The sequence below is a fragment of the Mus pahari genome, chromosome 5, assembly GCF_900095145.1.
Source record: "Mus pahari chromosome 5, PAHARI_EIJ_v1.1, whole genome shotgun sequence".
In the NCBI taxonomy this organism is placed as follows: Eukaryota; Metazoa; Chordata; class Mammalia; order Rodentia; family Muridae; genus Mus; species Mus pahari.
Genome location: NC_034594.1, coordinates 64,691,343 through 64,705,554, shown reverse-complemented (window position 1 = coordinate 64,705,554; position 14,212 = coordinate 64,691,343). Strand labels below are relative to the sequence as shown.

At 47.3% G+C, this 14,212-nt stretch overlaps 1 protein-coding gene across 1 annotated transcript in view; it reads right to left on the bottom strand.

Moving 5' to 3' along the window:
* Nucleotides 1-361: 361 nt before the first annotated feature.
* Nucleotides 362-14,212, bottom strand: part of Efhd1 (EF-hand domain family member D1) — a 46,961-nt gene continuing 33,110 nt past the window's right edge. The window contains exons 3-4 of the mRNA XM_021199049.2: nt 12,421-12,555; nt 362-1,533 (exon numbers count right to left, since the gene is read on the bottom strand). Of these exons, the coding sequence (XP_021054708.1) occupies nt 1,399-1,533; nt 12,421-12,555 (270 nt within the window). The 3' untranslated portion in view covers nt 362-1,398. The remainder of the gene's footprint in view (nt 1,534-12,420; nt 12,556-14,212) is intronic.

Here is a 14,212-nt window from a genome sequence, read left to right as displayed (position 1 = left end):
TTCCTCCTCCTCTTCTTTAGGGTTCCCCTGGCTTCTCTTAAAACAAGGCCTCATGTAACCTAGCCTGGCCTCAAACTCATCCTATAGCCAAGGATAACCATGAACATGGATTCTGAATCTAGCGCCTAAAATGCTGAGAATACAGGAATCCATTGCCCATAATCGGTTGTACGGTGCTTGAACTCAAGCAAGCTAGGCAAGTAATCCACCCACTGAGCTACATCTCCAGCACTACCGGTCCTGTTCCTATGTCTACCCATACTTAAGGAACTCAGTGTTATCAGAAGCCTGAGGCTGAACTGGCCCCATAGAAAACGCATTCTCACATTCCCAAAGTCAAAGAAGACCAAAGGCACACTGGTATGAAGGCAAAGATCATTTGCACGTTTTATTTAAAAGTAAACAGCTGTTAAGATAGAAGGGCAGATGTTTTCTTTATTGTAAAGACAGCAGTTACAAAAGAGTTACAAGTTACAAGTCAAATAAATATGACATTAAGAATTTTTGGTTTTGGTTTTGTTAAAAAATACAACCCGCCCTGGTATTTGTGAGACGTCCCAAGAAACTCACAAGATACAAAAATCTGTCCCATGGGTGAGAATACATTTCTTTCAGTTCTCTAGAGCCGATGTCAGACACGGGAAGATGGTCATGACTTCAAAAGACCTTGGATGTCACTTGAGAGTTTCACAGGTCCACTCTGATTTTCATGGGGTCGGGTGACAGCTATCCTTCTATTCACTAATATTACTTTTGACGATTCTCTCGTTCTTAACAGTAAAAAGGACTTAGGAGTGGGAAAATGGCTGGATTGGGAAATGAATGAGGGGGAACGGGAGGGTAGGCATTGTTAAGGGCCAGGGGACAGGCAAAGATAGCATCAAGCTAGTCCCTGGTTGGTGAGGGGATATAGGTATCGATCTACAAGTGCTCCTTCGTCATCACGCTAGCGTGGAAGACAGGGAAAAGGAAGTCAGTGGAATCTGGGTAATGACAAGAAGGCAGACGCTGGCCAGGAAACAAATACAAGGACCACAAGAAAAAAACTACCCGGGGCCGACAGGCAACATGTCCTCTGAGAACCATAGATGAACAGGAGTTGACATAGGACTACACAGGGACAAATAAAGTTTCCAAGAAGAAACGAATCTACAGGTAACAGCAGAGGAGTGAAGGCTGGAAAAGCTGGCAGGCAAACCGTTTGGAAGGGGCCAGGACCCTGGGAAGGATGAAAGCAGTCACTGGTTATCCAGAAGCACTAAGAAACAGACCTGGGCCGTGAAGGGGAGGTCATCTGCGCAGAGGGCTGCAGGGATAAAAATGTGAAAAATCCTGGTCATCACCTCCAGGGTGTCAGTAAGGCACAGCCGTGGTCAAAGGTCATGACGGTCAGCAGGACTACGCGCTGAAAGCTGCCTTGAGCTCCCGGAAGGCTGCCTGGCGGAGCCTCCGGGCCTCCTCCTCCCGTTTCCGCTCATCTTGCTCAGCTTTTAACTCAGCTTCGAACTTACTGGAGCATGACAAGGCCTGGGCCTGCAGAGAAATAGCAAACAGACGACACGGTGAGGGCAGGGAAGGATATGGGAGTGCTGGCACTGCTGAGGACACCTCTTCCCTTGGTCCATAACCTGCCGTTGAGTCGTTTACCTGTGGCTGGCTTCTACCTGCTTCTATTTCGGGGGTTGTTCTTTCTCGATTCTTTTTTCAGGGTGCTAATGTGCACCCACTAGCTCTTGGTGGTAGGCAAGCTCTATGGTGAAGCCATTTTCCCAGTTTCCCACATTTGTGTTTCTTTGGTTTCACAGCGGTATTGCTACATTCTGGTGGACCAGTCCTAGAACAGGGCCGAGTGGTACCCTCAGACCTCAAGAGAGAAGGTTCTCTGTTCATCAGTTGACACAGAAACTCTCTCTCTCTCCCAGAAGCCATCAACTTCTCATAAACTCTCAAGGGTGGGGGCTCACGAGCCACTTCCTACCCCATGCTAGAATGCTGACTGGCTTGATGGTGTGCAGATCTAGGATAGGCAACTGCACTTGCTGTGTGTTCCCAAGTACAGCTGGAGCCACTCCTTCAACTCCAGTACTCCCTGACCTCTGGCTCTTGTAGCGTTTCCAGCCACCCTTCCAGGATTGTCCCTGAGCCTTCGGAAGGGTGTGCGTCCCATGTGTGTCTGAGCACTCCATAGTGGATTATCCTCTGCAGTTTGTTTTTTTTAAAGATTTATTTATTTATTATATGTAAGTACACTGTAGCTGTCTTCAGACTCTCCAGAAGAGGGAGTCAGATCTTGTTACAGATGGTTATGAGCCACCATGTGGTTGCTGGGATTTGAACTCAGGACCTTTGGAAGAGCAGTCGGGTGCTCTTACCCACTGAGCCACCTCACCAGCCCCTTGTTTGTTTTTTTAACTTAATGATTTTTCGTCAATGATACCGTATCAGGGGCTGGAGGATATAGCTCCATTGGTAGAGTGTAGCCTAGCATGTAAGAAACCACATGTACTGCATAAAGCTATACTGATACCTGTAATCCCAGAACTCAGGAGGTAGATACAGAGAATCACAAGTGTGTTTGTGGATTGCCCCATGTTGTTTGTATTGGGATGCTAATTTTGCCTCCTCAAGGTGAGTTGCCCCAACGAGGAGTGGATTTCATGTGAAGAGAGTGCATGTGCGCATGCGCGCGCGAGAGAGAGAGAGAGAGAGAGAGAGAGAGAGAGAGAGGAAGGAAGGAGGGAGACAGAAGAGGAGGAGACAGAGGAGACAGAGGAAGATGGAGGAAGAAGAGGTGGAAGAAAGACAGAACAAAGCCATGGGACCTGAAGAAGGTAGTGAAGAGGTTCTCTCTCTGCCCAATCTAGGCATGCGGCTTATAAATCCAATAACTGAGCTATGTGTTCTTTGCATGGGCTTCCTGGGGTTGGAAATTTACTGCAACTGATGTGAGTGATCATCTTTGGCTGCATAGCCAGCTTCAAGAGAGCCTGGGACACACGAGACATGTCTCAATAATAATCATACCTTATCAGATAAAACTATTTCAAAATCCTCCCTCCTAGAATTGACTTTTTTTTTTCATGGTTTACACATTTGTACCACCTCTCAGTGGCACACTGAGTGTATAGGTGATTTTAACGAAGGCTATGAGATTGCCCTTGACTACAGCTGTTCTGATTTATACCCCCACTGTCCTGAAGCACACACACACTTACACACACCCTTGGCCAAGGCTTATCATGATTATCCTCACTTTCTTGCCAATCTGTAGACAAAAACATATTGTCATCTTCTCTCATTTCCTCCTTGGTGAGTTACCCACTTGGATCCTTTGCCCACTTTCATGTCCAGCTTCCAATCTGCAGCTTTCTGTGGAATATCAATCCCTTGCTGCTAATCTTCCTGTTGTCTCTTCCTATCTGTGGGTCTCCAAAGTACTTAAAATCTTGATGTAATGTATCAACCATTAGCTCTTGTCTTTTATATCACATCGAAAAAAGCCTCCAATGCTCTAAATCCATTTTTTCTGTATTTCCTTCTAATACTCTTATTGGATCTTCTGTATTTAGCTCATGTAGTCCAGGCTAGCCTCAAACTCACTCTATATCCCAAATTGGTCTTCAACTTTTGGCCCTTCTGCCTCTACCTCACAAACATTGGTTTGACAGGTGTGTGACATGCCTATTTGGTACACACACACAGTCTATTTTGGAACTGAGCCTTTTAGAAAAGACTTCCCAAAGATTGGGCATCTCCCCTTGTCTGTCTGTCTGTCTGTCTGTCTGTCTGTCTCAGATCTCGCTTCAACTTTTTGAGACAGGGTTGGGCTGGCAACATGTGATCCTGCTGCCTCAGCTTCCCAGGTGGCTAAGCTTAAAAGCTGTTCTCAGAATCTTCTGTTGACAGTTCACTATTGTTCCTCTATTTCCTGCCACTCAGCTCCTTCGTGGAAGACATCCATTCCTCCTTTGACATGCTATCTCCATGGCTGCTGTGCTTGCCCTCACTCCGCCCCCCCCACACAGGATTTAATACACTTGATACTCGGTTTAAGCATTGTTTTGGGAGGATGAGGTAGGATCCAGTGGTTGCTTGTGTGCTTAGCATGCAGGAGGCCAGGAATTCAAACCTGAGAATCAGAAAAATGGGCATAAATTTCTTTTTAACTAAAATTTGTTTGGAGACAAAGGCAGGAAGATTACAGATTTGAGGCCAACCTAGGCTACATATGAGACTCTATTTCAAAAACTACTAAAATGAAATTAAACATAAAAAGTCTCTAAATTCCTCAACACCTAACTGTATTAAAATATATGGGGGGGGATGCATATAGGTTTGTGCAAACATAAGCCACTTCATCTGTGTGCATAGATGAGCATGCACACATGTACACACACATGCAGAGGCCAGAAGGCCCTTGTCTGTAGGTCCTCGGGTGCTTACCTCATTTTAGCCTGAAGCAGCTTGCTAAGTAAGCAGGCTGGCTGGCTGGCTAGGGAACCCCAAGGATCCGGATGTACCATCATGTCTGGCTTCTTCTTTTTCGGGAAGGTTCAGGGGCTTGAACTTGGGTCCTCATGCGTGTAAGGGAAGTGCTTTGCCAAGTACACACTCTCTCTCCAACCCTACACACCACTTTATATTGGCGGTGTGCGCCTGAGCATATAAAAGTGTTTATATCTCAGGTTTCTACAACCAACCCCTTCATGTACACAAAGGGCCAACGATACCTTCACTCCCCAGCTGCACTTTTGCCTGACACACCATCATGTCTGCCCAACCCCCTCACCAAGGTCCACTCTCACTGCCATGATCTAGAATTGCATGCTTCCAAGCTGAGAACACACTTTAAAAAAAAAAATCTCTTCCGTATGGAGAGGAAGCTTAGCAATTAAGAAAGAGCACTTACAGAGGACCAAGGTTCAGTTCCCAGCACCTACATGACAGTCCAAAGCCTTGGAACCTCCAGTTCCAAGGACTCTGGACATATTCTTCTGTAGACATGTGGTACACATACATGTATGCAGGCAAAACACTCTTATACATAAAAATGAAAACCTCTAATAAGGATAATGGCTAGAACCACTGGGACTTGGGGTTTCCAGCCAGAGCTGGGTCTTCACTGGATTTCTTTCTCATCTCTCTCCTCACAGTGGTCCTTCCATCTCTGCCTCCTTCAACTGGAAGAAAGCAGATAGAGTCTTTCCACTACCTCAAGGAATGCTAGACCTACAGGCAACTGGCTTGGAACTGCTCAAAAACCAACTTCCTCATTCCTAGAATGTCTGTGAGCCCCATTTATAAAATTAGTCATTACAACATTTTAAGTTGAACGAGTCTGTAATCAATTGCACCAATAGGAAAAGGGTCGAGTACTGAAGGGCCATCAGATTACATGTTACTATTATCTGCTGGGGCTGTGTCTCCACAATGGGAATGCTGGGTGATGAGTTTAGGACTGTGAACAGCTTCCTGGCTCCACCTGCATCCACATTCCACCAAGAGCTCAGTGTGAATATTTACACCATGGGAAACAGCCAACACCACACAGTTGGCCTTCATTGTCTGTCTACCCAATCCAGTCCTAATGGGCTGGGGAAATGTTAAAAATGCAGGTGAGACCTTACATTGTCTGTGGCCTTTGCGTCATGAAATGTCTTGAGACTTGAGAGGATGACCTCTTGGAACTTGAAATCATCAACAAGAAATTGCTTAGTACATCAAGTTGAAGTTTCCCCCCCCCATCCCAATGTGTGTGTGTGTGTGTGTACGCGTGCATGCACATGCACTTGTCTGGGGGCAGGGAGGTGTGGGGTGCTGGTGGCGGGCATGAGTGCACATGTGTAGATGTCAGTGAACCACCTCAGTGTTAGTCTTCACCCTCACCTTTTTTGAGACAAAGTAGTTTTTTTTTTTTTTCCCCCCCCCAGGCTAGCTGGTCTGCTAGTTTCTGGGGACTGCTTCTCTCTACCTCCCTTCTTGCCACAAGAGAACTGAGATTATAGATATATTAACATGTCCTGCTTCCTAAGGGGTCTGGCAGTAAGCCTGTGTCTTGCTCAGTCCCCTGTTGTTTCTTGCCTGAAACACTCGCTTTGTCTCCCAGTAAATCTTTCCTGGGCCATTTCTTGTACGGTGTGACATAGTGATATTCCTTGGCTCCTTGACCACCTGGGTACCTTTCTCCTCAGAGCTGTAACACTCAGCCCCCTTGAGATACAATCACCATGTAGCTCTGACAGTCTGGTGCTTGCTATGCAGCCCAGGCTAGTCTCAAACGTGCTGCAAACCTTCTGCCTCGGATTCCTAAGGACTGGGATTACAGGCATGCGTCATCACACCCAGCCTGAGGATCCAGAAGCCATTCTTTCTTTCTTTCTTTTTTTTTCTTCACCTTGATTTTAGCCAAAAGGCTGAGAAGTGATTTTCTTTTCTTTATAAATTACCTCAACCTATGAACTAACCTTCATACTGGAACTGATTTTTTTTAAATTCTATTTTAATGTGTTTAGGTATTTTTGCCTTCATGTAAGTCTGTGCTCCACGTGCATGTATGGTACCCACAAAGGTCAGAAGAGGACTTTGGAAGCCCTGGGCCTGGAGTTACAGACAAGTGTAAACAGTCATGCAGGTGCTAGGAATCAAACCCAGGTCCTCCGGAAGAACGGCCAATGCTCTTAACCACTGAGCCATCTCTCCAGTCCTAGAAACGTGTGTGTGTGTGTGTGTGTGTGTGTGTGTGTGTGTGTCCATTGCAACCACAATCTGGCAATAGATACAAGATCCAGGGGGAGAAGCACCTTCTCTGTGGATTGATCTCTGTGAATCAATCTCTGTGAATCGATAGCTACTTGGAGTATGACAAAGGCTATAAAGTATGTTATTTATAGAATTTAAAACAAACTTGTTTATAACACAGGGCCTGGCGAGATGGCTCAGTGAGTGAGAACGCTGACTGCTCTTCCAAAGGTCCTGAGTTCAAATCCCAGCAACCACATGGTGGCTCACAACCACCCATAATGAGATCTGACGCCCTCTTCTGGTGCATCTGAAGACAGCTACAGTGTACTTATAATAAATAAATCTTTGGACCTGAGTGAGTCGGGTTGGCCAGAGAGAGAGAGGGCCTAAAAATTAAATTCCCAACAACCACATGAAAAGCTCACAACCATCTGTACAGCTGCAGTGTACATAAAATAAAATAAATAAATCTTATAACTCAGGGCCTCCTGTAGTTCAGATAGCTGCTGAACTCCGTATGTAGAACTCTGTATGTAGTAGACCTGGGCCTTGAACTCTTAAACTTCCTACCTCTGCCTCCTGAATGCTAGGATTACAGGATGATAGTTTGTTGCTAAATGTTTACCAAGGAAACACTGTCTAAGTTTCAAGGATTAATCTTCAATGCGGGACAATTGTTGGGTCTGTTGGCAAATACCAGTTTTTTCCAGCACTGGGGCAGTGATAGCAGGAAGACTGAAAGCTCAAGGTCAGCCCACACTATGAGTTGGTGTATGAACTTGAAACATTCAAAGAGGTCTGACCCAGCACCAACTCTCCCCACCCCTCCACCATTCCTAGTTAGGACAACAGGAGAGAGATGTGCCATCTCTTCACCCAGGAATCTTTTGTCTCCTGCAACACAAAAGTCCATCTCACCTCTGGGTTCTATAGCCCACCCCTGACCCTTGCCCCCCACCGCATGTCCTATCTTCTCGATCATCTCACTTTTTATTTCTTCGTTTCCTAGACAATTTCCCCCCTGAGAGGAACATATGCTGACCTTTCTCAGAGGCTTCAAAGTAAACAAAAATGTTTTTTGTACCTAACCCCAAGCGACTGCCTCACCTGCCCAGGCCTCTGCAATAGAGACTTGTCTCTCAGGGCTCCTCCTACCAGGTCCACTCTAGTCCTATCCCAACGCCATCAGTCCAGCAGGGTGAGTCTGATCCCTTAAGCATCTTTACTGAGGGCTGGCCAGATGGCTCGCTGCCAAATCTGACAACCTGAGTTCCATCTGTAGGACCCACATGTTGGAAGGAAGGAATTGCTAGGGATGGAGAGATGGCTCAGAAGTTAGGAGCACACACTGCTCTTCCCGATGGACCTAAGTTCAATTCCCAGCACCCACACCAAGAGGCTCAAAGCCACCTCTCAGCCCAGAGACATCTGACAACTCTTATTTCTTTGGGCACCTGCAGTCATAGTCCCATACCCCCTGACACAGACATAGCCATACGCATAACTAACAAAAAATAAAAATGAAATTTAAAAAACCCAAACCACTCTTGTCCTGCAAAGTAGCATTTTCCTACTGCATTCCCTTGGGCCTCTGATGACCCATCTTCCCTGAAAACTTAAACACAAGCCTTCCCCACAGTCCAGATGCCACTGAAATCCACTCTCCTGCGGGCTCAGCACGTGCTTGGGATGGTGGCTCCCATCCTCTGTGTTCCTGGGTGCCCGTAAATCATATTTCCTCCTTTATCTTTCTGATAGGAAGCTCACCTGGTACTCGGAGTCTGGGCCCACCCTTGGCCCCAGGAGGGGGCTATGAAGACAGCTATGCTCCACCCATTGCTAAAGGTGGGTACAGAAAATGTTAGAACTGCTTCACAATCCATCCTTACAGCAAGACACACAGACATCCAAGTCAGACAGACAGACATTTTTATAGCCTCCATGTGGCCATGAATAGAGGGACACCTGCAGCCATCACCCTATTCACCAAATCCGAAATCCGTGCGTGTCTTGACTGTACCTTGGACTTCCCACCAAAGCCCAGTTTATCACTTCCTCTCCTCAAACCACTCCCACTTGGGGGAGGCGCTTTCTTGATAGAAAAACAATAAACAAAAACCAAACAAAAAAAAACCCTCAACCTCAGCTCTCCTCCTCAGTGCGCACCTCCTATTTGGTCTTCCTAAATTTCCCAGTAAGGTAGTCATGAGCACTGAGTTCTAAAGTTGGGTGTCCTCCTTTTTTTTTTTTTTTTAAAGATTTATTTATTTATTATATGTAATTATACTGTAGCTGTCTTCAGACACTCCAGAAGAGGGCATCAGATCTTGTTACAGATGGTTGTGAGCCACCATATGGTTGCTGGGATTTGAACTCGGGACCTTTGGAAGAGCAGTAGGTGCTCTTACCCACTAAGCCATCTCACCAGCCCTGGGTGTCCCTTTTTGTCCCTGGTCCCCTGTCACAACGCGTGACAACCGGTATCCCTCCCCATGCACCTGTAGAAACCTCCCTTAGCGCATCATCTATCCTAAGTCAGTCCTCACGAATGCCTCTGAGGGTTCTCCAGCCCCCGCAGCGGTGTGTGCTACCCCAGCCTGGTGAAGTCACCTGGAGCACTGAATCAGCCACAGCTTTCCTGACAGGCAACTCACCCTCCCCACACACACACCCAAAAACGTTTTACAGAGACGTGGGTTGGGCCTAGGAGGCCCGTCTATAGGTGTTCTCTCAGCCTGGCGGTTCCATCCAGGGATCGCCTGCTGTCAAGAGTCATCTACCTCAAGACAAAGGGTGGCCCCATCCCTAGGTCTGCATACTTGCACCTTGGCTTGCTTTCCCAGTTACGGTGCCAGCCCTGCCTGCTCACATGCTCCCGTGCCCTCCCCAGCCTCCAGGACTCCTGGCCCTCCGAGCCTTGGAGCCTGCACTTGCAGTTCCCATGACCAGAACGCCTCCCTTCCTTGATTACAAGGTGAATCCCCATTCATCTTGGACCATCTGTCACCAGTGTCATCTCCTTTATGGCCTCTCCCAGGTCCAAGCAGTGCTTCCCTCCATTCGTCATTCATGCAAAACGTTTATTGAGAGCCATTACACGCCGGGCACTGTAATTACCAAGATAACACACCTACTCTGCCTTTGAGTCTCGCTGGCGAGGAAGACATATAAACATGGAGAGTAGGAAAAAGTTTATTGTTTTTTTTTTCCCTCGTTTCATCTTTTCTCCTTATAAAAACAAAGCACACTAATTCTACAACACTCTGAAAATACAAAATGAGTCCCTTGGCATAACTATTACTAATACTTTCATACATAATTACCTGGGTTGCATTCCATACTTAAAACCAAGTGTCACATGTATTGTTTTGCTTGCTTTATTTTGGATGTCTGTCTGCACACATCGTGCAGCCTCATCTCAATCTTTGATGGCTGCCAAGTGAGCAAAAACCCGGCCACACCACGACAGCTTTGTCTCTGAAAACGGAAGTTTAGGTTGTGTCCAGCTTCTTTCTACCTCAGCAGGGTTATAGGAAAATCTCTGCTAGGAGCCCAAGCACATCAGAAGGGAGACATTCCAGAGGCAGAATATTAACTGCTCTACAGACAGACGGATATCCTTCCCACAAGTGTCCGAGAGCACTCTGAAAGGATACAAAACAGTGCCACTTACACAAGGAATACGGGCACTCGGGAGAGGGGCCTTCCCAGGCCTGGTTGGCCAGGAGTAGGCTGCCCTAGAAGGTGGTCCCAAAGGGAGCAGAGTTTTCCAAACAGAGGCCTTGGGGTGGCACTCTGGGCAAAAGGAGCTGCAGGTTCTGAGAATTGGTTCTGAACATTTCCAGCAACATCTCAAGGACTGGATGAGGCTGGAGTGGGAATCACAGGCGAGTCATGACTGGTCCTGCACGCCTAGATGACACAGTCACAGGGAGTCATGCGCTTCACCTGCAGCACTTGGCCCAGTGCACCACAGCAGTGATGTGTCCCGCTGTTCAATCCTAGGCCCCTTCCCAAGAAGTCTCAAGAGATTGCAAACATGATGGATCTGATCTGCTCCATCACAGTAGCAGGAACTCCTTCCTTATCTCTACCCCCTGTGTCAATGAGTCATGGGCTTTCCTCCCCATACTGTGTAGGCCCCACGAGGAAGGCAAATGTTCTGTCCCCTCTTTCTAGGTTTCAGAAGTCGATGCAATAATTGATCTTTGTCAAGAGAGTCTATCCCTGCTCAGCATCATAGACAAGTGAGAACTGAGTCTTGTTTTGAGCTCTAAGCAAGCCAGGATGTCACCAAGGTCACTCTGGCCTTGGATAAGCTCCTGGAAGAAACTCAAAGCCCCCCAGAGGCTGGAAACTGAAGAAGCATGCAGTCCCAAAAGCTAGGACGACATGCTGGCTGCTCCCCGACGAGCCAGGCAATTGCTTAACACTATATGTGTAAGCTCATTTAATCCTGTTGCTGCCTGTGTGGTACAAATGGAGACAGGGCCAGGGTGACAATGTGAGCCCAGGAGGCAGATCTGCTCTTGGGCGACTGACCTGGTGGGGGCATGTGTCCACCCACTGTACCCTGCCCTGCTTGGCAGCAGGTGTGGAGGGCTCTCCTATCTATGTATCTACAGGTATGCTCTGCAGAGACACGGATGGGAGGTGCCTCGGTGTTCAGTGACTGTGAACTCCCAGGGCTGTGGGGCCTTCCCACCTCTGGACCACTTTCAATGAAGCAAACATTGATGAGGGGCAGGCCACCTTGGCATCTTTCTCTGAACCTTCTCCTGCTTGTCTCCAACCCATATATTACTTTTTTAAAAGATTTCTTTTTAATGACAGTTATTTTAAAGAAAGTGTGTGTCTGTGTGTGTGTGTGTGTGTGTGTGTGTGTGTGTGTGTCCATGGAGGCCAGAAGAGGGTGTCAGATTCCCTGGATCTGGAGTTAGAGGAGTTGGGAGCTGCCTAGTATAGGTCCTGGGAACCAGCCTCCAAGTCCACTGCAAGAGCAGCGTCTCCCAGCCCTCCACCGAAGATGTTTAAGATGTAAGAACTAGGACTGGCGAGATGGCTCAGTGGGTAAGAGAACTGACCCTTCTTCTGAAGATCCCGAGTTCAAATCCCAGCAATCACAAGGTGGCTCGCAACCACCTGTCACGAGATCTGACAGCTACAATGTACTTACTTATAATAATAAATAAATCTTTGCGCCTGAGCAAGCTGGGCTGACAGGAGCGAACGGGATGGACCAGAGCAAGCAGAGGCCCTAAATACAATTCCCAACAACCACATGAAGGCTCACAACCATCTGTACAGCTGCAGTGTACTCATATACATAAAAATAAACAAATACATAAATCTTTTTAAAAAAATAAAAGTGGGGGGAACCTGTTAAAGCAACTCAAGTGTTTGTGGAGACAGAAAGGAGCCCTTAGGCACAGTTCAGATGGTACGTATGTCTTGGAGCCTGGAACCCACAAACCCACTGGAGCCGGTGAGCAGGTGTCTTCTGTACTGTGTCTGTTTTCCAGATGGTGTGAGGATACACTCCCAAGTACCTGCACAGGTTCTACATATACAGCCTTCCTTGACCTGAGGGAGCCAATGGGTCCCTGGATAGGAAGTGGCTGTCCCAGGGCAGGGTCAAGGAAGAGTGGTGGCTGCATAGGAAAGGGAACAGATGCTCACCTTGGCTTCGAAGAAGTTCTTGGCACCTTTGACACCCTCCAGGGCGACATCAATCTCGGAAAACTTGGCCAGTGCCAGCAACCCACTGTCCTCCTGCAGCTCACCAGCAGCAGCCTTGTGGAAAATGAGCAGGAACTGTGGGAGGGAGAGGGACAAAAGGGTTCTGACTGCTCTGCTATTCTGGTCTGAAATATCCATAACCATCCATCTGGCCCCTGGGTTTCTGCAGGGCAGTGGTGGTGGTGGTGGTGGTGGTGGTGGTGGTGGTGGTGGTGGTGGCAGCAGCAGTGGCGGCACATGCCTTTAACCCCAGCACTAGGGAGGCAGAGGCAGGAGGATTTCTGCAAATGTGAAGGCCAACCTGGTCTACAGAGTGAGTTCCAGGACAGCCAGGGCTGTCTCAAACAGAGAAACCCCATCTCAAGAAAACAAAGCAAACAAATAAAAACAAAAACAAATGAAAGAAGGAGGAAAAGAAGAAAAAAGGTGAGTTTTTAAAATTTTTTAATTTTTTAACTAAATGTGTATGGGGGATGTCGGGGGGGGGGTGCAGGTGTCCACGGACTTCAGAAGTAGGCGTTGGAACCCCTTGAGCTGGAGTTACTGGCAGTTGAAGGCTGCCTGATATGGGTACCAGGAACCAACTTGGATCCCCTGCTAAAGCATAGAGAGCACTCTTAGCCATCTCTCCAGCCTGGAAAAAATGCCATGTCTGTGCCTATGTAGAGAATTGTTTTGTCTGATACTAAGTCATCACAACCATGGAGTTAAGGGCATAGTTCGGTGGGAAGGCACATGCTTACTATGTGTAAGGGCCTGAGTCCAATCCCCAGCACCAAATAAACTCTCTGAATTAAATATAAATTCTCTCTTCCCTCCGTTAATGCCACTGTTGGAAATCTAGCCCTCAAAAATCCACATAGTAGGATTGCAGAGTAGCCTGGTTGGTAGCAAGTCCTGGGTTCAATCCCAAGAAAGTATTGCACACTCTAGATATGATGGGGTAGGCTTATAATCTAACATGTACTTATTTGCTTGTATTTATTTCTTTGAGCCAAGGTCTCACTGTGTAGCCTTGGCTGGGCTAGACCTGGCTATATAGATCAGAAAGGCCTTGAAGTTAAAAAAAATCCAACTGTCTGTCTCTGTCTCCTGTGTCTGTCTCCAGACTGCTGGGATTGAAGGCATATGTCTACCTCACATTAGTTAGTTGATTAATTAATGCACTTATTTATTTATTGGGTGTGTGAGTATAAGCTTGCACATTCCACAGCACATGTGTGGAAGGCAGAGGGCAACTCTCTGGCCTCCGTTCTTGCCCTTCCACCTCACTGAGGCAGGGTCTGTCTTGTTTCTGTTGCTGCTGGCTGCTCAAGGCTACCTGGCCCTCCACCTCCCCACTGGCTCTCCTGGCTCTGCCTCCCAGCTCCCAGTAGGCGAGCTGGGATTATAGGTGTGTGCTAACACACCCAGCGTTCTATCTGTGTTCTGGGGATTAAACTTCAGGCTTGCACAGCTAGGACAGCTAGAGCCTCAATCCCAGGGACTCTCAACTCTCCCAATGCTGCGACCTGTTGATATAAGTCTTCATGTGGTGGTGACCCCCAACCATAAAATTATCCTCCTTGCTACTTCATAACTGTAATTTTGCTACTGTTATGGACTGTAATGTAAACACTTGATATACAGGATACTGATATGTGACCCCCAAGGTGTTGCGACCTCCCAGGTTGAGAACCACTGCTCTGTTCAACCATTTCTCCAACCCTGATACACTACTTTTTTTTTTTTT